Source organism: Callospermophilus lateralis, chromosome 1 (assembly GCF_048772815.1).
Source record: "Callospermophilus lateralis isolate mCalLat2 chromosome 1, mCalLat2.hap1, whole genome shotgun sequence".
Lineage (NCBI taxonomy): Eukaryota > Metazoa > Chordata > Mammalia > Rodentia > Sciuridae > Callospermophilus > Callospermophilus lateralis.
In genome coordinates, this window is record NC_135305.1 from 215,428,846 (window position 1) to 215,456,527 (window position 27,682).

At 46.2% G+C, this 27,682-nt stretch overlaps 1 protein-coding gene across 1 annotated transcript in view; it reads right to left on the reverse strand.

The window, feature by feature from the left end:
- The window catches only part of Ldlr (low density lipoprotein receptor), a 39,043-nt gene extending 11,700 nt beyond the window's left edge, over window positions 1–27,343 (reverse strand). The window contains exons 1-10 of the mRNA XM_076871317.2: window positions 27,155–27,343; window positions 16,713–16,835; window positions 15,375–15,497; window positions 13,611–13,997; window positions 9,310–9,432; window positions 7,018–7,140; window positions 5,981–6,100; window positions 5,448–5,573; window positions 2,523–2,694; window positions 2,212–2,439 (exon numbers count right to left, since the gene is read on the reverse strand). Coding sequence (XP_076727432.1) covers window positions 2,212–2,439; window positions 2,523–2,694; window positions 5,448–5,573; window positions 5,981–6,100; window positions 7,018–7,140; window positions 9,310–9,432; window positions 13,611–13,997; window positions 15,375–15,497; window positions 16,713–16,835; window positions 27,155–27,221 — 1,592 coding nt within the window. The 5' untranslated portion in view covers window positions 27,222–27,343. The remainder of the gene's footprint in view (window positions 1–2,211; window positions 2,440–2,522; window positions 2,695–5,447; window positions 5,574–5,980; window positions 6,101–7,017; window positions 7,141–9,309; window positions 9,433–13,610; window positions 13,998–15,374; window positions 15,498–16,712; window positions 16,836–27,154) is intronic.
- Window positions 27,344–27,682: the final 339 nt, after the last annotated feature.

Consider the following 27,682-nt stretch of genomic DNA (forward strand, 5'->3'; position numbering starts at 1 on the left):
TTATCCATGTTTGTGCTTTCTGTAGTCAATGATGGTCTAAAAATATTAAATAGAAAAATCCAGAAAGAAACACTTCCTATGATTTTTATGAGTAAGGTGATGAAATCTCAAACCATCATGCCCTGTCCTTCTGGAGACATGAATTGTCTTTTTGTTTAGTGTGTCCACAGTATATGTACCCGTTAGTCACTTGGTAGCTGTCTCATTATCAAATCAACTATTAAGGTGTCAGTGTTTGTGTAAGTAACCTTTACATAGTGGCCTAATGCCATGTTACAATCCCTACATTATTCACTTTATCTCTTCACATAGGAATTTTTAAAGAAATTTTTTTTTGTAGTTGTAGATGCCTTTATTTTATTTGTTTATTTTATTTGGTGTTGAGGATTGAACCCAGTGCCTCACACATGCTAGGCAAGTACTCTACCACTGAGCCACAGCCCCAGTCCCCACATAGGAATTTTTAAAAGCTTATTTTATTTATTAGTTTTATGTGGTGTTGAGGATCGAACCCAGTGTCTCAGCATGCACGGTAAGCTCTCTACCACTGAGCTACATACAACCCCAGGCCCTTCACACAGGAATTTTATCATCTCATATCACTGCAAGAAGGATGAGTTCATTTACAAAAGTTTATTATAGTATATTGTTCTAATTATCTTATTATTATTTATTAGTTTATTTATCTCTCTATGCCTAATTTGAAATTTGAACTTCATCACAGATGTGTATGTCCTGGAAAAGAGAGGGGTCAGTACTGAGCACGGTTTCAGTCATCCACGGGGGTCCTGGAATGAATCGCCCGTGGATAAGCGGGCACTATGTACACACACGTCTGCACACTACTCATGCCTGAGTGCAGTGGGACTGGCACGCTCTCTCCTTCTTTCCTGTAGATTGTGTGGCCAAACCCAGGTGGCCTTGCCCTTCCATCCAACAGGTGCCCACACCCCTGGGCATGTTTCCTTGTGGGTGGATCCAGGCCCAGCCTGACTCCGCCCCCACCCACAGGCTCTGCCCGCCCAGCCACTCTCTGACCTGCCCTTGCAGATGCCACATGAGGACAGCCAAGTGCACCTTCTCCCACATCCTCTGCACTGGGCCAAATGTACCCCCACCTCCAATTGTGGTGCCAGGACAGGGTGCCACCCAGATTACCAACACTCCACTGCAATTGTGAAATGAGTCCTGTCACATGCCAGGTGGCAGAGGGAGCCTACTGGGCAGAATATGCAGTGGGCAGGGGACAGGGGCAATGCCTCCTGCCAGGGGACACTGGTCAGTGGCTGAGGTGCTAAGTCAGCCACGGGCTCCTGGTCTTCACGGGGTAGTGACCTTCGCCCAACCACCCTTTGCCAGAGCTTCGTAAACACAGGGCTGCCCAAAGCTGACTTAAAGAAGGACCTTCATGTCGTCCCTCTCTGACCTTATCCTGGCCCAGGAGATTGACACCAAATACTTAAGCAAATTCGTTTTTTAATTTCTCACTTAATTTTCTTTCTTTCTCTTTGTTTGCGGTTCCTGGGATGGAACCCAGGGCCTCGTAGATGCTAAGTAAGGCTCTACCATTGAGCTGTAGCCCCAGTTTTTTAAATTTTATTTTGAGATGGGGGGTCTCATTAAATTACTGAGACTGCCTTGAACTTGCACCTTCCTGCCTCAGTCTCCTGAGTAGCTGGAATTACAGCCACGTGCCACCAAGAACATCTCTATTTTAATTTCTGGTTTTGAATTTTTATCACAAGGTCTGCTTCCATGTCAGGTAATAGAATACTGTCATGAGGATTCCATCCCTGTGGCCCCCAAAGGCAGACAGGACAGTCTGACAACTCTAGGCTCCTATTTCATTTATTTTTGGGGGAAACTGGTGCTTGAACCCAGGAATGCCTTACAATTGATGCCTTCTTACGTCCCCAATCCATTTTTTAAATTTTGAGACAGTGTCTCACTAAGTGGCTGAGGTTGGCCTCGAGCTTGTGATCCTCCTGCCTCAGCCTCCCAAGTTGCTGGAATCACAGGCATGTACCCTTGTGCCTGGACCTGTTTCTTTACAGACAACTAGAGGCCCTGATTCCACCTCCTGTCCACAGTGCAGAACAACCCCATACTTCTCTCGGGTGCAAACACTGCCTAAACAGAGGCCTAAACAGCTCTGGGGCCTGCACGTTCACCCTTCATTCACCCGCACCCCCCACCTTCGTAAGCACGCACCCGTGGACGGGATCCACCACGATGGCCCTCGGCTTGGAGCCGATCTCCTGGAACAGAGTTCTCCTCTTCATGCCCTTAGTGTCGGCCACGGACACGGTGCCCAGGACAGAATCGGTCCAGTAGATGTTGCTGTGGATCCAGTCCACAGCCAGCCCATCAGGAGCATGGAGGTCATTGCCGATGACGGTGTCATAGGTGGACAAGCTGGGGGCTCTGTCAATCTGGGTGCTAAGGCAGGAGGAGGGCAGACTGTCAGGGCCAGGGGCCCCTCCTCACCTGGGGTCAGGCAGGCCGGAGGGGCCGAGGCTCACCTGTAGATCTTTCTCTGGGACAGGTCAGACCAATAGATTCTGTTGCTGGCCACCTCGGTGTCTAGGGCAACCACGTTCTTGAGGTTTGGGATGAGGCTGGTGTACTCGCTGCGGTCCAGGGTCATCTTCCTCACCTCATGGCGGTTGGTGAAGAAGAGGTAGGCGATGGAGCCTGGGGAAGGGCAGGGCGGTCAGGGTGGTGAGAGACCCCACTTGTCCCTCTGCAGGGTGTGGCTGGATCGGAGAGGCACACCCAGAGTGGCAGGGTGGAAATCCCCGTGTACTAGCCAAGTCACACCTGTGGTCTCGGTCACCCTGCAGAGAAGGCCCCACCTGGGGATAGCCAACTCCTAGAAATGGAAATGACTCACTTTGGGGCCAAAGTGAGCCCACATCGCCATCACCTCGGCTATGGGAACCCTGACATCTAAGGCCACTCTGCCTGCCCTAGTCACTCCAGAGCCAGGAACCAGGCAACTTAAGACAGTGCCAGGCCCCAGATTGCATGGAAATGATTCACACTTGTGAATCCTGAGGCTGCTCACAGGACCTCACCCATTCATGCCTTTGCCCATAGACACCCTGGGTCCCATCCCCGGCACACTGAAAAAAAAAAAAAAAAAAAAAAAGTAATGACCTTGCCTAATGTTTACTGGGTTTTTAAATGGAATCCTTATATTCCTGTGAAGCAGGTTTAGTTAATTTCTCTTTACAGATGAGCAGATTGAGGCTCAGAGAGGGAAAGTGATTTGCCCAAGATCACATACCTAGTAGGTGACTGAGCCAGGATTCAAACCCACGTCTGCCCAATTCTGGGAGCTGTGCCCTAACCGTGACACCAATATTCACCAACAAACGAACTATATCTTGCAACTGGACTTCTCCAGACAGCCCTTCCCAAGTCTCTACTTCAACTCCACTGAAACCTTTACATCTGTACAAATGCTAACATCACAATGGAGTTCAAAGCACAAGGGATTTTGTGGGCCCGTGGGTAGGGATGTTGAGGAACTACATCCTCCCACCACCCCAGCAGAACCAGAAAACACGTGGGAGGTACAGAGGCCGAGAGCCATGGAAACAGGTGGTGGCGGCGACTAATATGCCAGTGAAGGCCCGGGGGTAGACAGAGGCAGCTCGTAAAAAGTTCTTCCTGTATTCTCCCTAATACTGGGAATTAAAACCAGGGGTGCACTACCACCGAGTTATAACCCCGGCCTTTCTTTTTAATTTATTTTTTAATAATTTTTTTTCCCTTTTATTCCCCAGTGCTGGGGACAGAGTCCAGCGCCTCATGCATGCTAGGCAGGTGTTCTGTCACTGAGCCGCATCCCTAGCCCAAAGTTTTATATGTTTTTCTTTAAATTTAAAAATTTTTCAAATTTTATTTGATGGTCTCTTTTTTTTTTTCCAAAAATTTCTTTTTGGACAGGGTCTTGCTAAACTGGCGTCAAACTGGCGTCAAACTGGCAATCCTCCTGCATCAGCCTCCCAAGTCTAAGGGATTACAGGCCTGTGTCACTGAGCCTGGCTGTTATTTCTGCAAAATCCAGCCTCCTTGTAATTAGATTGCTAGAACAGAGCATGAGGCCAAGGGCCTTTGCATGTGCAGACAACTCAACTTCCTCAGGACACTTGCACATGCAAGCAAGGGATCCCTGGATGAAGGGGATTCTAAGAATGGACACGCAGCAGTGATTATAACCCAAACTTCAAGATGGAAAAGAGAGTTGAGGTTGTGGCTCATTGGTAGAGTGCTTGCCTAGCATGGGCAAAGCACTGGGTTCGATTCTCAGCACCACATAAAAATTAATAAATACATAAAGGCAACAATTAAAAAAAAAGATGGAAAGGAAATCCAATTACAGTGCTCCTTTTGTAGGAGTGGATTCTGCATCTTCAGGTTCAACCAATTGTAGATTGAAAACATTTGGGGTGAAAATGCATCTATACCAAATGCAAATTATTATTATTGTTTTTTTATCTCATTCCCTAAACAAAACAGTGGAATCAACATACACCCAGCACTAACATTGTATTAGGTATTCTAAGTCATCTAGAGATAATTTCAAGTCTCTGTGGGATGTGCAGGTTCTATGCAAACATTATACCAGTTAGTTCATAAGGGTCTTGAACTTCCATGGATTTTGGTAGCTGCAGGGGGTCTTGGACCCAATCAGTCCTCCACAGACACAGAGAGATGACTTGATTTCTACCATTTTGTTCCATGATGTGCTATTCTGTTTTGGTCTTTGTTTTAAGTAAATTTTGTTTCCTTGAGATACATTCTTTTAGTTATTAAAAACAGCTGGAGGGGTGGGGCTGGGGCTCAGGGATACAGAGCTCACCTAGCACATGCGAGGCCCTGGGTTTGATCCTCAGCACCACATAAAAATAAATAAATAAAATAAAGGTATTGTGTCCAACTACAACTAAGATATAAATATTAAAAAAAAAAAAACCAGCAGGAGCCAGGCAGGCATGGTGGTGCACACCTATAATCCCAGGGACTCAGGAGGCTGAGGCACGAGGGTCACAGGCTTGAGGCCAGCCTCAGCAACGTGGCAAGGCCTTAAGCCAATAAGTGAGACCTTGTCTCAACATAAAAATAAAAAGAGCTGGGAATGTGACTCAGTGACAAAGCACCCCTGAGTTCAGTTCCCCACAAAAGAACAGCTGGAGGGGGCGTGGGCAGTCCATGCCATGGCTTTCCACCCTTTGCCCCCTGAAATCCATCCTAACTTGTCCTGGAAGCTGAGCACTGGTTCCTATTAAGCTGGCAGGGCTGGTCCTGCATGCTGTCCCCTGGTCACACGTGGCAGGTTCCTGGCAAGCCCGAGTCCTACCTGCCCGAAGTCCCTGCCGATTTTACCCTGTGCAAAGTTCAGGTGAGGAAACGCCGCCCAGCGCGGCCTCCGTGCTCACCGGTGGCCTTGCAGGCCTGGGTGCGGGGGTCCATCTGGAAGCCCTCCTCGCACTCGCACTTGTAGCTACCCTCCAGGTTCACACAGAGCTGACTGCAGGTGGCAGGGTCCTGACACTCGTCGATATCTGAGTGGAGACAGAGACACATGAGGTGTCACCTTTGAGGGTGGCAGATGGAGGGATGGAACCAGCACCCCGGTGGCAGCTAAGGGACCACCCATCCCACCTAGGAAAGAAAAAAGTGACTGTCATCTTCCAAAGTGACCCGACCTCACCCTTCACTTCAGGGGCCCAGGTCAGAGGGCCGAGTTACGTCAGCAGAGATTTCCTAATGGTGAAGCCCGGAGGGAAGCTCCTCCGAGGAGTCGAGCGGTTACTGACGGTCAGTCTGTGCCCAGGGTTCCACCCACGGAGCGTCCGCCCAGCCGCTGGGGACTGCCATCCCACCCATTTCACAGACAGGGAGACTGAGGCAGAGCACTTGGTGGGCACAGGCTGAGGAGGCCCAGAGCTCGGCCCTGCTCGACAATCACCTTGGCATCTGCGCTGGTCCACGAGCTGGAAGCCATCGGGGCACAGGCACTCGTGGCCGACCTTGAGGTCATTGCAGACGTGTGAGCAGCCCCCGTTGTTGTCCAAGCACTCATTGGTCCCTGCGCCGGGGGGAAGGACACACACTGGTCACCCTGGAGCCTCGAGCCTCTCGCTCCCCCACCCCTGCCACTGTGGAGGGGTGCCACAGCCTGACTCGTGAGAGCACTGAGATGGCACTGTCACTTGGTTTAACACGGTGAGCCCTGGGGACAGAGTGCTGACGGAAGGAAATGTGTCACCAAAGGCCAGGTGCTGAGGATCCCACTCCTGAGAGATGCACAGAGACAGGAAGTAGAAAGGCAGGTGCTGGGGAGGGGACCGTGGGTGAATGAGGACAGGGGTTTGGTTTTGAAAATGAAAAAATGTGCTAGGGAGGGAGGGTGGGTGGTCACACCTGGGTGAACGCATTCAATGCCACCAAAATGGTTCATGTGGCCAGAGGGCACAGTGAGCAGGTCTGCAATCCTAGGGACTCAGGAGGCTGAGGCAGGAGGACTGCAAGGTCAAGGCCAGCCTGGGCAACTCAGTGACTCTCAAAAATGATAATTAAAAAAGGCCGGGGTGTGCCTCAGTGGGAATGGGCCCTTGGTTCAACTCCCCACACCAAAAAAAAAAGGCCGATGGAGCTGGGCCGAGTCTCCGTGGAGCCCGCGGTGAGGCAGGAGCTCCACCACTGAGCTGCATCTCCAGTGCTTTCCTCTGTATTTTGAGACAGGGTCTGGCGATGTTGCCCAGGCTGGCCTTGACCTTGCACTTGGGACCCTCCTGCCTGGGTTCCTGGGCAGCTGGGATTCTAGGCATGCACTCCTGTGCCCCATATGGCCCCGTCGCTCCTGCCCTGAGTGGAAGCTCCTCTGGGGCTAAGGATGCACAGGAGCCCTAGAGCTGTAGTGGGTGGGCCTCCCGTCCCCTCCACCTTAGTTCCCCCACCTTGGCTCTCCACAAACTCCCCAAGACACCCACATCTGGTACTCACCGCATTCCTTGAGGGGCTCGTCCGACCAGTCCCGGCAGTCTCTGGCTGAGTTGCACACTTTGTCCAGGGAGATGCATTCACCGCTGTGGCATTTGAACTTGTTGGGCCCCTCACACAGTGTCACTATGAGAGTCCAAGAGAACAGTCAGGTGCATCCGAGCTGCAGGAGCTTGCTTAACCCTCTATAGCATAATAATTCACTTACACAAGAATAAATATGAATGTATCCGTTAGTAAAACATGATAATTTTTTGTCAGTTCTGGGTACAGAATCCAGGGCCTTAGATCCGCTAGAAGCATTCTACCACTGAGCTACACCCAGCCCAGTAATCGGTTACTGAGCACTGAGAACCTAACACCCAGTTCTAAAATGAGAATGTCACCTAGAACAGAAAGTCATTAAACTGAGGGCCCTGGATCAACAATGGCCCACTGCTTTTTTATTTAAATAAAGTTTTATTGGTACACAGCTATACCCATTCATTTACAGAAGGTCTGTGGCTGTTTTCAGAGTATGAAACAGCGTAGTTGTGTCAGAAACTCTGAACCTTGCAAGGCCAAAAATATTTATTATCTGGTGCTTTATGGTAAAATTCTGCCAACTCTCTAATGGAGACCATTCTAGCAGGCTTTGACCCATCCTGCTACCCATCAAAGGAATCCTGAATTCTGGGGCTGGGGATTTAGCTCAGTGGCAGAGCACTTCCCTAGCACATGCAAGGCCTTGAGTTACATCCTCGGCCTTTGGCCCTGAAAAAAACAAAAAAATCCTGAATCTTGGCTTTATCGTTTCCTTATTTTTATTATTTTTTTTTTTGGTGGTCAGGGCCTTATCATGTCACCTAAACACTCAACTCCTGAGCTGCGTTCTCAGCCACTTCATTAATACGTCAGGGAAAAACATGGTGTATGATTTAGTTTGTTTTTGAAGCTTATAAAATGATTCCTCATAATCTTCAAACTGCTTCTTCATCCAAAAGTAAGGTTGTAAGGTTCTCCCGTGTGAATGCTGGTGGCTGAAGCCTCATTTCCTGGCGGCATATTCCATCATGTGGCTACCCCACCAGGTTAAAGACATTGATTGTGTACCCCCACATTCCCAGCAGCACTATTCCACAGCCAAAAGATGGAGGCAACCCAAGGATTCATCAAGGGGCGAATGCAATAGAATTCCTCAGCACAATCGGTGGAATATTATTTGGCCTTAAAAAAGAAATCTGGACACAGACTAGAACATGGACCCTGAAGACATGCTCAGTGAAATAAGCCAGTTACAAAAGGACAACTACTACACAATTCTACTCACAGGGGGTCCACGAAGTCATCAGACCCACAGAGACAGACAGTAGAATGGCAGGTGCCAGGGACTGGGGAGGAGGATGGGGAGTTAGCGATTAATGGGGACAGAGTTTCAGTTTTGCAAGATGAAAAGAGCGTTGGAGATGGACAGTGATGATGGCTGCACAACAATGTGAATGTATTTAATGTCACCGAGCTGCACAGTTAGAAATACCTACGTGCTTGCTTGGCATGTGCCACGGCCCTACGTTCAATCTGCAGCACAACAGAACAAAAACAAGCCTGAGATGCTAATTATGTATGGTGTGTATTTTGCTATAAATAAATTAAAAAAAAAAAAAAAAAAAGAATCTCACACTGAGGAATCTTACACGTGGCACCCAGTGTCTTGCTCCATGGTGCTCAGGACCCACTGCAGAGCCTAGTGCAGGACACAGTTGTCTCCTGAGGGCATTTCCAGGAGGCGAGCCACCTCGTGAATATAGGGAAGGGCTTCACAAATGAAATTGGATCTTTTTATTTTGGGGGGTGGGCGGGTACTGGGGACTGAACTCAGGGGCACTCAGCTACTGAGCCACATCCTCAGCCCTATTTTGTGTTTTATTTAAAGACAGGGTCTTGCTGAGTTGCTTGGGGCCTCACTAAGTGGCTGAGGCTGGCTTTGAACTCACGACCCTCCTGCCTCAGCCTCCCGAGCTGCTGGGATGAAGGCCTGTGCACCACCGCAGCCAGCTGAAATTGGATCTTGTATACAACTGTGATCTCAGAGACAGAGGTCTGTGCGCATGGGGTCCTGAAGTCACAGCTATCCTTAGGCACATTTTCCAGATCAGCGGAGGTGAGGGTAAGGAGGATCAAGCCACTTGCCCAACAACCCACAGCTAGTGCAGTGAGCAGGTGGGTGCCTTCCCTCATCTGAGACCCACAGTCCCCCAACATTTACAAACAGCAAAGCACTGAAAGGTGCTAACAGGAAACCAGGGCTCAGCTCACCATTGACGCAGCCGACTTCATCGCTCATGTCCTTGCAGTCATGCTCCCTGTCACACTGCCGGCTACCATGGATGCAGGTCCCATCGGAGCACTGGAATTCATCAGGGCGGCAGGTGGCCACAGCTAGGAAAGAAAAGAATGTTCTGATTTTCCAAGGAGGGGCAACTGGAGAAAAAGAAACACAGTGCTCTGCCTTTGTCCAGAGTTCTCCTTGCAACAGTTTCAGCCACACAACAGTTCAACTGCAGTCTCAAAATATTAATGGCGCACATACACAAGGGAATGTTACTTGTGAATAAAATTATGGCATCTGCAGGTAAATGGATGGAATTGGAGAATATCATGCTAAGCAAGAGAAGCTCATCTCTGTGATAAGTGGATCCTAATCCATATGGGGGGTGGGGCATGGGATAAATTGGAGGAACTCTGGATGGTGCAAAGGGGAGGGGGGAGATGGAAAAGGGGTAGGAAAGATGGTGGAGTGAGGCGGACATCATCACCCTAGTTACATGTATGATTGCACAAATGGTGTGACTCTACTTCACACAGAAGTGCAAAATTCTCCTCCATTTGTGTCTGATGAATGGGAGAAGCTTTCTACGGTCATGTATAACTGATTAGAACTAATAAATAAATAAATATTAAAGGAAAAATTATAAGTATCAACAATTCTTTAGGTTTAAATTGTGCCCTGAGTATCACAATGAAGCCTTGTGCCATCCCATAGTACCTAGCCCAGGAAGTGAGCCATCTTTTTTTCCAGTGTATCCATGCTGTATATGCTACTAGCATGATGGTCTCTAAACAGCTACCTCGGTTATCAGATCAACTGTCACAGTACTGCAATGTTCTTATTCAACTAATCCTTATTTTCCTGAATAAGGCTCCCAGAGTACTAGAATGGTGATGGTGACAATTTTGCTATTATATAATAATTATTCTATTATTAGCTATTGTTGTTAATCTTTTCCTCTGTATAACTTATAAATTAAACTTTTAGGGGGAGATACTGGGGTTTCAACCTGAGACCTTACACATGCTAGGCAAGTGCTCTGCCACTGAGCTACACCCCACACTTTATTTTATTTTGGAACACAGTCTTGCTAAGTTGCTGAGGCTGACCTCAAATTTGGGATCCTCCCATCTCAGCCTCCTATGCAGCTGGGATTACAGGTGTGTGCCACTGCACCCAGCCAGAACTCTCATTTTTAACTCATAGTATACTTTGCATTAAGAAAAAAAAAAAAAGGGCTGGGGATGTCGCTCAAGCAGTAGCGCGCTCGCCTGGCATGCGTGCGGCCCGGGTTCGATCCTCAGCACCACATACAAAGATGTTGTGTCCGCCGAATACTAAAAAATAAATATTAAAATTCTCTCTCTCTCTCTCTCTCTCTCTCTCCCTCTTTCTCACTCTCTCTCACTCTTTCTTTAATAAAAAAAAAAAAAAAAAAAAAAAAGCAAGCCTGAATGTGCCTATATCAGAACATAAACCTGATGGCTGAAATGGCTGAAAAGGAGATTTTGGCTTTTATGGTCTGAATTCAGGGTAAGGTTATATGGCCATTCTACGCCTAGGTTTCCCCATCTGTACAAGGGGTGGAGGAAGCCTACTCATGAATTATGGGGGACACATGAGTTTCTGTCAAGTTTTACAATAATCACACAGAATGCTATCGATCATTTCATAAAATGTGACTTTAAAAACCAGTGTAGGGCTGGGGGTGAAGCTCTGGACTCGTTTAGCCTGCACAAGGCCCTGGGTTCAATGCTCGGCACCAACAAAACCAAACATCGTAGCTACACCCACACAGTGCTTAACTCTGAACACCGCTGTGTATCTGAACATAGGTACGAAAACCCCCCAGAAAAACGAAATCATCTTCTGGGTACACATGGAGCTAACCAACGTGTTTAAGGAACCAAAACACTGAGCTAGATCCAGAGTCACGTTTTTTATCTGAACTCTCCAACACACAAACCACTGACCACGTATAGCTATTTAACTTTTAATTACTTAAAATTCAGTAAAGTTGGGCTGGGGTTGTGGCTCAATGGTAGAGTGCTTGCCTAGCATGTGTGAGGCACTGGGTTCAATTCTCAGCACCACATATAAATAAGGAAAATAAAGTCTATCAGCAACTTATATATTAAAAAACAAAATTCAGTAAAGTTCAAAATTCTGTTTGCCAGATGAACATACCACATTGGCCATGCAGGGTCCTGGGATATTGCTACCACTGCAGAAAGTTGCACTTGGTGGCCCTGGAACCTAATCAAAGCCTATAAAGATCGATGCAGTTGCCCAACCCTATCAAGTGCAACCAGTGCATATTGAAGTCAAGCGCTCAGCCAAAGGTCACAAAGCTTAGTCGTTAAAACCAGGCCTGAAACCAGGATTCTTTCTGGGTCAATAATACTGCAACTTGCAGCTCGCTTCCTGTGGTGTTCTGCATGTGGTTTGTCTCCTGCGGTGTGGAGAAGCTTGAACCGAGTGTAGTGGAACCTCTAAGAGCTGGAGTATAGGGCTGGGGCTATAGCTCAGTTGGTAGAGTGCTTGCCTTGCATTCACAAGGCCCTGGGTTCAATCCCCAGCACCCCTGCGCCCCCAAAAAAGAGATGGGGTATAAATCACTATGGAAAGCAGTATGGAGATTCCTTAGAAAACTTGGAATGGAACTACTATCTGACCCAGCTGTCCCACTCCTCGGTTTATACCCAAAGAACTCAAAATCAGCATACTACAGTGACACAGCCACATCAATGTTTACAGCAGCTCAATTCACGATAGCTCAACTATGGAACCAACCTAGCCCTTCAACAGAGAAATGGAGAAATGGAAAAAGAAAATGTGGGGGCTGGGGTTGTGGCTCAGTGGTAAGGTGTTTGCCTAGCCCATGTGAAAAACTGAGTTTTATCCTCAGCACCACATAAATAAATAAATAAATAAACAAACAAACAAATAAATAAAAACAGGACTACGGTTGTGGCTCAGTGGTAGAGTGCTTGCTTAGCTTCTATGGGGTCCTGGGTTTGCTCCTCAGCACCACCTAAAGATAAATAAAGTACAAAAAAAAAGGAAAGAAAGAAAGAAAATATGGTACATACACACAATGAAATATTACTCAGCCTTAAAGAAAATGAAATTAAGCCAGTCCCAAAAAACCCTAAAACAGAATGTTTTTCTCTAATAAGCAGAAGCTGGTCCATAGTGGGGCGAGGGGATATGAAATAATGAAGGAACTTTGTGTAGAAGGGAGGGAGGGGAAAAGTGGGGCTGTGGGGATGAGAAGGACGATAGAAAGAGACAGACATTATTACTGTATACACATGTATGATTACAGTATTGGAACAACTCTGCACCCTGTTCAGCCAGAGGAATGAGAAGCTGTGCTCCATTTGTGTAGTATATGTCAAAATACATCTAAAATACTGTAAAATTAATTAATTAATATAAAAAAAAATCAGACTTGGTGCAGAGTGAGAGCGGATCACTAGCCTCTTCTTTGTCTCTGACTTCCTGCCTCACCTGTAATCTCTCCCTCGTATACACACTCCCTATGCCATCTGCCAAGCTGATGCCAATGCCTTAAGTTCCCAGAACTGGATTAAATAAACTTTTTCATTTATAAAGTTCCCAACCTCAGGTATTTTGTTATAGTAAACCAAATGAACTAGCAAACTCCCCTTTCAAAAAAAGATTAGCATGCCTGTAACCCTAACTACTTGGGAGGCTGAGGCAGAAGGATTACAACTTTGAAATTTCAGAAGCTTAGTGAGATCCTGTCTTAAATAAAAAAAATTTTAAAAGGCTGGGCACCATAGGGCACACTTGTAATCCCAGTGACTCAGAGGCTAAGGCAGGAGGATGGTGAGTTCAAAGCCAGCCTCAGCAACTTATTGAGGTGCTAAGCAACTCAAAGCCTGTCTCTAAATAAAATACAAAAAAGGGCTGGGGATGTGGCTCAATGGTTAAGTGCCCCTCAGGTCAATCCCCGGTACCACAAAAACATCAAAGACAAGTCTGCTGTGGGGGCTGCTTCCTCCTTAATGGGGTCAGAATGACCACAAGAAGCAGCACAGAACCAACTCCGGCTAGGGAGGGAGCTCGGGGTCAAGTGCTCGCCTGCCACAGGCAAAGCCCTGGGTCACCTCCAGTACCACCAAAACGGAAAAAAAAAAAAAAAAAAAAAAAAAGAAATAGAACCAACTTTCTTGCTGGGGAATTCAAAATTATTAAGCACCCACAGCTACCAGCAGGCCCCCGCCTAGGGGACAGTGACAAGACCCCTCTGCACACATACTGCAGTTCTCCTCGTCGGACTTGTCCTTGCAGTCAGGGCCCCCGTCGCACCTCCAGCTGCCGTGGATACACTCGCCGCTGCCACAGTGGAACTCAAGGGAGGAACAGGGGCCGGAGTCCCGCTGGGGGCTGGACGTGTCGCGGCCCCCGCAGCGCTGAGGCCACTCGTCTGAGCCGTCCTCGCAGTCGGGGTCACCGTCGCAGGCCCACAGCTCCGGGATGCAGACGGAGCTGTTGCAGCGGAAGCTGGCGGGGCCGCAGGTGGTCACCGGGCAGGAGCCCTCGTCCGAGCCGTCCAAGCAGTCCCGGTCCCCGTCACACACAAAATGCTGCGAGACGCACTTGCCGTCGTGGCAGCGGAACTCGTCCTGGGAGCAGGTCTTGGCAGCTGCGGAGACAGAAGGGAGGCGGCCACCCTGTCACCGCGGAGGCGCCCACATCCCAACACCAGCCCTTCTATAGACGGGGACACTGGCTGGCAGCAGCCACAGGGCAGTTAGCCGAGACCTGGAGGGGCACCGGGTGGTGATTGCAGGCCCCACCACGCTCTCCGGCATTGTGAGCAGCCCTGGGTCTGATCCCAGGCACCAAAAAAACAAGAAATAAACATACAGCAGGCCTGCTCCCTGATCTGGTGCCTAGCACTGAGTCTAGCCTAAAAATATGAACTAGACCAGCAGCTCGGGAGGCTGAGGCAGGAGGATGGCCAGTGCAGAGCCAGCCTCAGCAACAGCAAGGGCTAAGCAACTCAGTGAGACCCTGTCCCTAAATAAAACCCAAAATAGGGCCGGGGCTGTGACTCAGGGGTTGAATGACCCTGAGTTCAATCCCTGGTACCAATATATATAGATTCACACACACACACATATAATGGAAAATCTAGAAATAAACAACCCATAAGTTTTGTTTCTCCTCTGTGTGTGTGCAGCTGGAGGAGATCCCATTGAGGGCCTCACCTGTGGGAGGATGGGGCTCTACCACTAGCCACAGACCAGCTCTTAAATTCCTTTTAATATAGCACATTTTTATTATTTCATAATATTTTTATTATTTCAAAATATTATTTCATAATATTTTAGAATTATCATATTATTATGTATTACTTCATAATTTATTATATAAATTTATATAAAATTCATAAAAAAGCATGTTGTTACATTATTTGATTTTATGAGAAATAAAATGTTTATAAGGTTATTTTATTACATATAATGTTATTTTATAATATGAGGTATACTGTCATGTATAACTGAGCTCAGCCTCACAGGTGGCTCACAGCTGCATGGTCCAGGTGGCTCACAGCTGCGTGGTCCAGGTGGCAGGCACTCATCAAGAACAGCCTGAAGCTGGGCATGGTGGTGCACACCTGTAATCCCAGGCTCAGGAGGCTGAGGGAGGAGGATCGCGAGTTCAAAGCCAGCTTCAGCAACTTAGCAGGGCCCTAAGCACTCGGTGAGACCCTGTCTCTAAATAAAATACAAAAAAGGGCTGGGGATGTGGCTCAGTGGTTAAGAGCCACTGAGTTCAATCCTGGGTCCCCCCTCAAAAAAGAGCAGCCTGAGCGTGCACGGCAACCCTGGGACAGACCCTCTCTCCCCCACTGCAATGCTCCTTGTCGTAGTGGAATTTGAGAGGTGAGATACAGCCCCCTGGGGAACAACATTTGTCAATTTCTCACTTCCGAGGGCCCTGGTAGGCTCTGGCACAGGCTGGGCTTGTCACACACAAATGGCCTGGGGTGGGCAAGCTCCTGGGACACACTTACGACAGTTTTGCTCGTCTGAGCCATTCTCACAGTCCACTTGACCATCGCATCTCCAAAAGTTAGGAATGCAGCGGTTGACACGGCCCCCACAGTTGAAGTCCCCCGATTTGCAGGTGACCGACACTAAGGGAGAAAAGAAGATTAAACCCTAACTCGAATGCAGATCAGCTGGTATCCCAAGGTCCACCTTTGTCAAAGAAAACTCCAGAACTTTTCAGAAAGTGGAGGCCAACACTAACTTTATAGATCAAAACGAAAGTCATGTAATGGTATTTGTTAAAAATTAGACATTGAGGGGCTGGGGTTGTGGCTCAGCGGTAGAGTGCTCGCCTAGGACGTGTGAGGCCCTGGTTCGATCCTTAGCACCACATAAAAATAAATAAACAAAATAAAGGTATTGTGTCCAACTACTACTAAAAAATAAATATTTTTTAAAAATTAGACATTGGGTGATGCAAAGGTTTTGCAGGAGCTAGAGGTGGTGGCTGAGCAGCACTGTGAAGGCATTAATGCTTCTGAGCTATTCGCTTTATATTAGGGGAAATTTACCTCAATAAAGATATGGCCAGAGAGGCTGAGGTAGCACTCAGTGGTAGAGAGTTTAGTTAGCAGGCACGAGGCCCTGGGTTTCAACCTGGCACCACACACATTCAAAAAAGAAAAAAAGAAGGAGAAAAACTCTGGTACAAGCTGAGGAGCCTTTATCTGAAATGCAAATGCTTGGAATCAGAAGAGTTTCAGATTTGGGGTTTTATAATATTTGCATATATATAATGAGATGTCTTGGGGATGGGACCCAAGTCTAAGGAAATCCATTGATGTTTCCACATACACCTTATATGCATACCTTATGTGCACACCTTATTTGAGGGTAATTCTATATACTATCTTTAGAGCACCTGTGTTTTGACTGTGACCCTTCACATGAGGTCAAGTGTGGAATTTTCAACACCCAAAAAGTTTTGGATTTTGCTGGGCAAGGTAGTACACACCTGTAATCCTACCAACTTGGGAAACTGAAGTAGGGAGATCACAAGTCAAGGCCAGTCTCAGCAAAAAAAAAAAAAAAAAAAAAAGGCTGGGGATATAGCATTTCCAGGTTCAATCCCCAGTACCTAATAATAACAATAAAGGTTGGATTTTGAAGGATTTCAAATCATGGATTTTTGGATAAAGGATGCTCAACCTGGAACATCTCTCCCCATCTCCTAATTTGTGGTTCATTCATTCACTTGGCCACTTTTGTACAGGTCATTATTAAAAAGAGTCAGGAGGGGCTGGGATGTAGCTCAGTGGCGGAGTCGGGGTAGATGGTGGGGCATGCTCAAAGGAACTCACTGCATGTCTCCTGGGACTCGTCAGAGCCATCCTGGCACTCGGGGCTGCCGTCACAGACCCACTTGTAGGAGATGCATTTTCCATCCAGACATTGAAACTCGTTTCTCCCACACTTGCCTTCCACTGTGAGAGAAGAAAAGGGGAAGAAGAAAGTTGCTCAATACTAGAATCGGAAACTGACCACATTTCGCATTTCTGTTTCCTGTCAACCAAAGAATGAAACAAAATGTAATCCCATCCATCACAGTCCGATTCCCAGGAAATTAAAGAGAATGAAATATCAAAACCCCAAGGACAGTGGAGGATGCAATGAATAAACTCAAAAGAAAGACTTGCCAATCACATTGAAGGTTCTGACACCCTGGCTATTGAATGCAAAGTACAGATCCACTGAGATATAGGAGCAAAATATTAGAACTTCTGTGCACAGCAATAAAGAAATTAGCTAGGTGTGGTGGTACGCGCCTGTAATCTCAGTGGCTTGGGAGGCTGAGGCAGGAGGATCTCGAGATTGAGTTCGGCTTGGGCAATTTAGTAAGGCTCTAAGCAACCTAGCAAAACCCTGTCTCTAAATAAAATATAAAACGGGCTGGGATGTAGCTTAGGAGTTAAGCTCCAATCCTTAGCGCCACATAAAAATAAACAAATAAAAAGGCATTCTGTCCATCCTCAACTACAAAAAAATGAAGGACTGTAGTGCTCAGTCCATACCCATACCAAAAAAACAAAAAAACATATATTTATATATCTAAGATATATAAATTCACAAATTTCTATATTTACATGTGAACTGGAATCAGGCAAACATTCACAAATCAACAGCACAGCTGGCCTTTCAAATCTATAGGTTCCTCAGCCACAGATTCAACATGTTGGAAGTATTTTGGAAAACATGTTTCCTGATCTTGTGGACTTCAGTGGTAGATCGCTTGCCTAGTATGTATGAGCCTCTGGGTTCCCCCCCAGAAACACACACACACACACACATACACACACACACACTTTTATGGACCATGGACCATTTGGGAAAAAGAAGTCTTTAGGGGAAGCTATGTGAAGGCAAGATCTTGGGACCAATGCTCAAGGCACATCCTTGGCTAAAATAAAGAATTGTGGTTTCTACCAAGATTCAGAGCCATTTTCAGATGAAGATGACCCACTGCCCCAAAGAAACAGAAAGAACTTGCCCAATACATCTTTCCAGGCCACGAATCTGTGGCCAGTACTTCCTCCTCCCATCTCAGTTCCTCTCAGACATATCCACCTGCAGATCTGTAAATTACCAGTCAGAAACTTCCTCTGCCAGCAAGAGAGAGATGCCAGCAGGTCACAAGATTTCACCCTTCTAGCCGGCCCTCAACACCAACAATGACAACATCAAGGAAGGTCCTTCCTTTCATAGAACTGCATGGAAAGTGCAGCGTCACCAGTTCTGATGCTGGTTCACCTAAATGTTTTACAACTTCAAACCCCACTGTGGTCCCTTCTGAGGCACTGTCCCCTCCTCCTTTGCTCAGTTAACCCCCATTGTTTGTTCAGGTCAACATGGATGCTAACCTGCTACAATAAAAAACTGGGTTAGGACCATGACCTCCAAGTATATTTTTTTCTCACCCTACCACACTATGTAGAAAAGATCTCTGTACTTATGTATCTCCCAGCCCAGAATTAAAACTCTTTGAGGAGGGCTGGGGATATAGTTCAGTTGGTAGAGTCTTCCCTCGCATGCACTGGGTTCAATCTCCAGCACCACCAAAAAAAAAAAAAAAAAATTTTTTTTTTTTTTTTGAGAATAAGGGATGTTATTGTCATTCTTGCAGCATGATGCAGTCTCAGCCCAATTCCTGACATGGACACAATCACTGCATTCAACAGGTATGCACAGAAGCATGACCTAGGAAAGCAGGGGTGCCTCAGTGGTAGAACAAGTGCTTAGCATACATGAAGCCTTGGTTTCCATTCCTAGCACCAAAAAGGAAGAGAAGAGAAAAGAAAAATCATGGCCTGGTTCACCACCTGACCTGGATAAAAAGGCTGCTCTTCCACACTTGAAAGGGTAATAGGACAGAATCTATCAAAATTTAAAATATCAAGTAAATCCTTATGATTCTGCAGAAATACTAACACATATGCACATAGATAGTTAGTTTAAGGATGCCCAGTGAATCCTTCCTTTATATAATAGTGAAAAGAAGGAAGAACTGGCTGTAATTTGAAAATACTATTGCAAATTCAGTGGTGCTCCCTTTGAAAGGTGAGGCCTGATGCTTTTGTTCAGGAGTGTGTACTAGACATTGAGGGACTTGCTTCTACCAAATAGGAAAAATTAAGGTGATGGGGAGTCATTTCAGAAGCCTAGGTCACCAAAGGCATCGTAGCTTCTTTTTTTTTTTTTTTTTTTGAGAGAGAGAGAGAGAATTTTAATATTTACTTTTTGGTGGACACAACATCTTTGTTTGTATGTGGTGCTGAGGATCGAACCCGGGCCGCACACATGCCAGGCAAGCGTGCTGCTGCTTGAGCCACAACCCCAGCCCCGGCACTGTAGCTTCTTGCATCTCTTACTGCACGGGATGTCAGATGCTTGTCATGAGGTCACTCAAGCAGTCCCAGGGAGAGCTCCATACAACCAGTAAATAAAGCCACTAGGGGGTCCTTCAACCCTAGCCAGGCCTTCCTATACCTACAGCCCCCGCAAATATGGTTTTTGCAGTGCATTTTAACAGCAACTTGGTGAAAGTCCCCATGCTACAACCATTTAGCAATGCTGCTTCCAAATTTCTGACCTACAGAAACAATGAAACAATAATGTCTTTATTTTTGTTGTTGTTGTTTGATTGATTGATAAATTGGGAGTTTATCACTGAGCTACAGTGCCAGTTTCTTTTTCTTTTCTTTCTTTTTTAAATATTTTATTTTATTTCTTTTTTAGTTTTCGGCGCACACAACATCTTTGTTTGTATGTGGTGCTGAGGATCGAACCCGGGCCGCACGCATGCCAGGCGAGCGCGCTACTGCTTGAGCCACATCCCCAGCCCGAAAATAGATATTTAAAAAAAAAAAAAAATTTAAGAAAATCAAGTGAAATCAGGGAATGTAGTTCTGTGACAAAGCAACACTGAATTCAATTCTCTGCACAAAAAAAAAAAAAAAAAAAAAAGGAAAGGAAGGAAGGAAGAGAAAAACCCTCCTGTTGTGCGGATGTGAGAACTAGAGGGACTTTGAAGCGATTGAGCGGGTGAGAGGGAGTCATGCAGTTCTCGCGAGACTGGATCAGTTATGGGAGCTGGCGGTTATAAAGCAAGCTGCCCCCCGCCCCCCCCACAGGCTTCTCCCCTCCGCATGCGCAGCGTGCGCACTTTGCCTTTCAGCTTTTTCCTCGCTGTGCGAGGCCTGGGCAGGTTGAGGCGGTCCTGTGCTGGCCTTTCAACCTTCAGAACCGTGAGCTAAATAATTTTCCTTTATGTATAATATATTTTTATATGTAGAATATCTATATGGATATCCAAGTAAAATATATGATAATGTGACTCCCCCACAGCCATCGAAAGGGTGACGTCAGTCATCCACCAGGGGACACCGCGGCCCACAACGTACTACGCCGGGAAAAGCCAGGTGCAGAAGTTTGTAGTAGTTCCCAGTAATCCGCTATATCTGGGTGTCGCATAGGAAATCACGGCAAGGGGGCTTTTTTTTATTATTCGCTTTAGGAGTGTTTGGTTTTAAGAATGCTTTATTCTTGAACCTTTAAAAAAAAAAAAGAAAGAAAGAAAAAGAAATCGCACAGGTGGCTGGGTGCAGTGGCGCATGCCTGTAATCCCAGCAGTTTGGGAGGCTGAGGCAGGAGGATGGCGATTTCAAAACCAGCCTCAGCAATTTAGCGAGGCGCTAAGCAACTCAGTCAGACCCTGTCTCAAAATACAAAAAAGGGCTCGGGATGTGGCTCTGGTTAAGTACCCCTGAGTTCAATCCTTGGTACCAAAAAGAAAAAGAAAAAAAAAAAAAATCGCACAGGAGAACCTAGAGGTAGGTCAATGCTTGTCTCTGGCTTTAGCTCTCCTTGCTGTCAGCTGTTTTGGTTGCCTTTGGTAGTTTTAACCAGTAGGCTGAGGCAGGAGACCTCAGGATGCCCTTGAACATCTCATTCAACCTTGACCTTGGGTTTAGGGTTGGGGGTGATCTAGTTGAAGAATCACCTTCTTAGAGAACTGGACACCACCACGTTGTTAGACTTTATTCCTGTTTTGTTTGTGATCTGGGGATCTAGTCCAGGCCCCTATTATACATTATTACCATGTCCTGGTTTACTTCTATAAACTCCAAACTTCCAGATGAGTATTCTTTCACTGCCTAAAAATCTGTGAATCAAAATTAAACTAATATTTAATTCTTTTTGGTATATTTTGATTTCTTTATAAATGCATAAGGCCCTGAGTTTAATCCCTAGCACACACAAAAAGTGATTTTTGAAAGACCATTCTTTTGATTTACTTCTCTATGTATGTATGTATCTGTGCATTTATTTGAATTTTCAAAAACACATGGACAGACAGAGACATCTGACTTAACATCTGGTACAAGGATCCATGTAAGAAATATCTGCCCCTTTATCCATTCTGCACTGAATGCTCACTCAGGATTTTTATAGATTCTCTGAGAGGCACTGTCATAAGGTGCTTAGACAGCCTTGGGTTTAATTAGCTTTCCAAGCTATTTAACTAGAAAAGCTTGGGTAACTGACTTAACCTTGCTGGGCCTCAATTTATTCATCTGTGAAATGGGTGAGAACAGTGGTTCCTATTTCCCAGAGGGTATCATGGGGATTAAAAGAACAGAACAAAAAAGGAACCCCACCCAGATGCTGACGTAATAAACATCAACTTAAAAGCAGAGATATAGAGGGCTGAAGTTGTAGCACAATGGTGGAGTGCTGGCTAGCATGTGTGAAGCACTGGATTTGGTCCTCAGCATCACATATAATTAAATTAATGAGGTGCTTAGCAACTCATTAAGACCCTATTTCTAAATAAAATACAAAATAGGGGTGGGATGTGGCTCAGTGGCCAAGGGTCTCTGAGTTTAATCCCCAGTACCAATAAATAAATAAATAAATAAGCACTGGATTCCATCCTTAGCACCACATAAAAATAAATAAGCCAGGCATGGTGGCTCACACCTGTAATCCCAGCAGCTCAGAAGGCTGAGGCAGGAGGATTGCAGTTTCAAAGCCAGCAACTTAGTTAGGCTGTAAGCAACCTAGTGGGACCTTGTCTCAAAATTGAAAAAAAAAAAAAAAAAAAAAAAAAAGTGCTGGGAATGTGACTCAGTGGTTAAGCATCCTTGAATTCAATCACTGGCACCAGGGGGCAGAAAAAAAAAAAAAAAACCTAAATAAAATTTAGAAAAAAGCAGAGATACAGTACAGGCTGGGCATGGTGGCACACTCCTGTAATCCCCATGGCTTAGGAGGCAGACGCTGGAGGATCATGCAGGTTCGATGCCAGCCTCAGCAACTTCGTGAGGCATGAGGCTGTAAGCAACCTAGGGAGACTGCCTCAAAAAAAAAAAAAAAAAAAAAAAAGAAAGAGAGAGAGAGATCTATATAGATGTATGTGTAAAATCATAATAATGTGACTCCTCCAACATATTTATCTAATGGTGTATTACTCAGAAATAAAAGCCGAAGGGTTATCACACAAATCAACACAGATCCCAAAAACCTTATGTTGTCTCTGACTTCTTTTGCTCCGGAGTACATACTCTGTATTTATGTTCCATTCTTTTATAGGCAAAACTAATTTTCTAATCCCAGAAATCAGATTAGTGGGTGTCTCTGAGATGTGTGTGTGTTGTGGGAGGAGTGATTTTGCTGGAAAAGGACACAATGGAACTTTCTGGGAGGCTAGAAGTATTTTGTATCCTCATGGTAGGTGTGTGGTTCATGGATGTAGAGAATGATAAAAACTCATGTAACTGGTCACTTAATATCTGTCCACTTAATAGTGTTAATAATTGTATCTCAATTAAAAAAACAAACAAACAAAAAAACAGGGCTGGGGTGGAGCTCAGTGGTAGAGAACATTAGTATGAGCAAGGCCCTGGATTCCATCCCCAGCATGGGAAAAGAAAAGATCTTCCAAGATCTTCCAGATTCAAGTTCTGTGCCTCTGGCAGAGGTTAGGAAGCAGTCCAGGTGAGATTAGGAGAGGCATGAGGAGGGCTGAAAGATGGATGGAAGTTGTAATGATGGGGAGATAAAGGAGGATTCAGAAGAATAAAAAGAACTTGATAACTGTAAGTTCCAAGTAGGCCTGTCCTGAGTGGCCCCAGTTGGGAGCCATATGATAGGAATATGGGTAGAAAACAGGAAGGGAAGAGAGAAGCAAATGAGTTCTGAAGTCAGCTGTGGTTACAGGATAATTCTACTGCCCCATTACTTATCTGAACAGGATAAATCCCTTAGAGGTGCTACAATGTACCCCACACCCTACTGACTCATAGCTGAGTAGTGATCGGGATAAAAGAAGGAAATGACTCACTCGCACATAGAGTGGGCAAAAAGCAACTAGGATTCCAGGACTTCGATAAATAAAAAGGGAAGTTCAGGCACGGGGCACTGGCAATAAAGATCTTGGGGGAGGAGCTTCTGTCACCCCATCTGGCGACAGCAGCTCTGGTGACCATCAATCCATTGCTCTCATCTTTGCATAAGTGACCATGTTACAAACTAAATGTGCCATTTGAAGGACTGGAAATACTAATAACACCTAAAAGCCCCTTATAGAGTGAAAGAAGTTGGGAGTGGTTGCACACTTCTTTTAGCTGAGGAAGGAGGATCATAGGTTTAAGACCAGCCTCAGCAACATAGCCAGATCCTGTCTTAAAAAATAAGGAGTCCGGGGGAAGGAGTGCTGGGGGTGTACAGCACCCCTGGCTTCAATCCCCAGTACCACCAAAAAAATAAATAAATAAAATCCCCTCCTTGGACACCAAGTCTTCCCCTAGCTACAATTCGGATTTTTAGCACAGGTGCTCAAGATCTCTGTTTCTTCATGCTAGGGATGCCTACAATAGTCTAAGCACTGCACCCTCCCTTAAAAAAAGATCTAAGGGCCAGGCATGGTGGCACATGCCTCTAATCCCAGCAGCTCAGGAGGCTGAGGCTGGAGGATTATGAGTTCAAAGCCAGCCTCAGCAACTTAGCAAGGCCCTAAGCGACTTAGTGAGACCCTGTCTCAAAATAAAATATATTTTATAAAAGGGTTGGTGATGTGGCTCAGTGGTTAAGTACCCCTGGTTTTGATTCCTGGTACCAAATTTAAAAAAAAAGTTTCCTGGCTGGAGCTGTCCCTCAGTGGCAGACTGCTTTGCTTAGCATGCAAAAGCCCTTGGTCCAGGGGAGGGGAGGCGCTGGGGTTGTGGCTCAGTGGTAGAGTGCTTGCCTAGCACGCATGAGGCACTGGGTTCGATCCTTAGCACCACATAAAAATAAATAAAATAAAGATATTGTGTCCATCTACAACTAAAATATATATATATATATGGGGGGAAAAAAGCCCTTGGTTCCACCCCCAGCATTGGGAAAAAAAAAGAAAAAAAAAATATCTCTTAGACTCAAAACTTAGTGCTCTCGTGTCATGAATGACAAGCCAGAAACAAAGTTATCGAAACAGAAAAGGAGAACACACATTTCTGCTTTTCATGCCCACATACAAATCAGGTGGTGAATGCTTTCGATGTTTTTCCCAGGCTATTGAACACAGTTGTGGTGCAGAGAAAACAAAATAGTGTATACAATTGTTTCCTTGAAAAAAGAAAATCCATTGGCAGTCGCAAACTCAAATTGAAAATAAATGAGAAATTGAGAAATCAATTGACCACTGAGCAGTGTGTCATGCACTGGTGGTCCCAGCTACTCTGGAGGCTGAGGTGGGAAAATCACTTGAGCCAAGGAGTTAGGGGCCAACCTGGGCAATATAGCAAAACTCTGTCTCCTAAAAAAGGGGAAAACGATTCAGGAGGCTGAGGCAGGAGGATTGCAAGTTTGAAACCAGCCTCAGCAACTTAGCGAAACTCTTAAAATAAAAATATAAAAGGGCCAGAAAGGTAGCTCAGTGGCAGAGCAGCCCTGGATTTCATCCTCAGTACCAAAAACAAGACCAGGGCTGGGGTTGTAGCTCAGCCTAGGGATTGAGCACTTGCCTAGCATGTGTGAGGCCCTGGGTTCGATTCTCAGCACCACATAAAAATAAAATAAAGTTCATTGACAACTAAAAAAATGAAGGAAAATTTTTTAAAAAAGAAAAAAAAAAGGAGAGATCCTGGATTTCATTTCCAGCACCAACAAAGAAAAACCACAAGACAGGTCAGTGCATGGATGCTTTTTCCCAAAGGCAGGCAAATTTTGTCACCTGTTCCTTTTGGGAAGAGTAGCCTGTCTGTCACTGTTCAAGGCTGCTTAATTCCAGAGTCAGTTAGCAACAAAAGGCCATTTGCTTGATATCTAGGAAGGGTGTGAACGCTGTTAATGTACTTAATATGAAAAGGGGACATCAAAAGGCTCATAAAAGCACCAAGCAACAGAAGCATCTAGAGTTGGATCTTATCAGAAGTATAATCCTATAGATAAGAGCAGGAATTTCCTAGAAAGAATAGGAACTAATTCTCCCAGAAAGGTTTTAATTTCAAGAAAATTAAGTTTTAATTTTCAAGAAAGATCACCCTATAGACACCTAATAGTTGACTAATAGTTGACTAATCTCGATCTGATTTTTAGCTAAATGAAGGCAAGCAGTTTGGATTCCAACTACTTCCATTCTTAAAGGAAACTGACAAGAAATGTTTCAGGAAGTGCTCTGAAGACAGCTGGGAAGCTAGCTGGAGCCCTTAGGGCTACTAAAAACATACAGTATGATGGGGCTCTCTGAAGTCTGGGGAAACAGCTCCTGGGGAAGAGAAGACATCAGATCCTCAGCCCGGTCAACCAGAGAGACAGGAAACGAAACTGAGCCACTCTTGTTAATCTTGCTCAAGACTTCACTGGCCACATTTTCTAAAGTGGATCAGTGAGTGAAGGACAAGGTAATCCGGTGCACCCTGAGGAAGCTGGCTCTATCCATTCTATATATACATCTAGGTGGCTGAAATATCCCAACAGTCATGCTGGCTATTTTGAAGCATCCTCTCTCCTTCTCCTCCCAGCGGAAATGGGTGTGTCACAGTGGGAATTTCAAGACAAGACATTCAGAATTCTCCCTCTGAAGCCAAACGCCAGCCAGTAAAACAACAAAACTTTTTTCTATATGGTTGCTCAGGCATTGCCTGTCCTTTCATAGGCTTAAGCGGTTCTGAGTAGGAAAAAGACCATTTGGCTCTTGCCTAAAGCAGCGCCGACTGCCTCTAGGAAGCTAATTTAAAGCCATCTAAGAAAGCCATAACTCGGGATCTTGTACCAACTGGCCTCTTGGCCAAATCTAAATTCAAATTTTCCCTCCTAAAAGGAAAAATCGCCACATGGGCAGCTCGGCCACCCTAAAGGGTGTGGTCCCCGCCCCGCCCTGGCTGCAAGTCTCAGGTTTGGACCAAGGAGCAATGGGAGTTTCAAAGGTAACATTTCAGCCCTGAGGTCTAAGGGTGGCCTGGGCCACATCTGTGTAATTGACGAGGAGGTGAAGAACAAGATGGAGCTGGAGAAGAAACTGCAGCCTCTGCCCAGCTCTGCCCAGGCGTGCTCAGCGGGTCCTTTCCATGCTCCCGGAAGCAGCTTCAGAACGTGTGGCCTCCTTTGTGACAGGAGCCTCGGAGGGACTCGGCCTGCCCGGGGTACCACGCCAGCCCTGCCCTGCGTATTCACAAGCCGTGCCTTACACATCCGCCTCTGACTCCCATTGGACAAGGGGAGTGGCTCGAGGCTCGCCTGTTCAGACTGCGCCCAATGGAAGCCTGGGGCGTGTCCTGGAGGCGGGGCTTGGGGCGGTACCCCTGAGCTATCCCGCGCTGGGAGCATGGGAGGTTACAGAGTCCCAGCCCGCACAAAGCCCATCTAGACCCTACTGCCTGTGGGCAGAGGTGAAGAGTATACCAGTCCTCCAAGTTGGGCAGCGGGGCTTCGAGTCACCCTCGCCCCAAGCATGCGGGGGTGGAAATCTCAACATTTAGGACTAGATGTCCCTACACCCACTCTGAGGAATTTGCGGGGGCCCTTCCCTGAAGGAGACTTGGAATAGCCGAGCTAGGTTTCCGCTGAGCCTACAGTGACTCCCGCAATCCTTGCTCCTCCCTCCCATGAGTATTTTCTCCAGCCGCTTGGGAGGATCCTTGTGCCACGTACCCACAAGTCTCCCAAGCAAGGAGTGATTCTCTTTCGCTCCTCACTTCTAAAGAGGCTCCCGGAGATCAGTGGGCTGCCTTTACCCCGCAGGGGATCCTGGAGCAAGCCTTACCTTTAGCCCCCACCGCAGCGAAGAGTAGTGCGACAGCCCAGTGCAGCCCCCAGTCGGCGGTCCTCATGTTCACAGCGTCCACCTACAGTGTCTCCGCCCTGCTACAACCTCTCAGTATCCCTGCTGGAAACCAAGGCTTCGGGCAGCTCAGCGGCGACTACACGCGGGGCTAGAGTCATTTGCAGCATTTCTATGTGAGGTTTCTAGTAGGGGGAGGAGTTTGTAGTGGGGTGATTTTCAAAACTCTTCACCTCACTGCGGAGGAGGAGCTTCGAACGGCCGATGTGACATCGGCTTTTTAACCCGTGAAGCCCTGACTTGGATTCCAGTTCTTTCAAAGCTGCTGCAAAACAGGGGCTTGATTTAGTCCTCCGTGAAGAGTAGATCCCTCCCTCAGTTGAAATGCGTCTCTTGAAAGATTCCTTGAAATGTCTCAACTTTTGAAACTGCCACGTTTCTTTTTCATTCCCAAAGAATAATCAGCATCCTTTGAAATGCTCCCATGGTCTAACCAGGATCTCCTTTCTG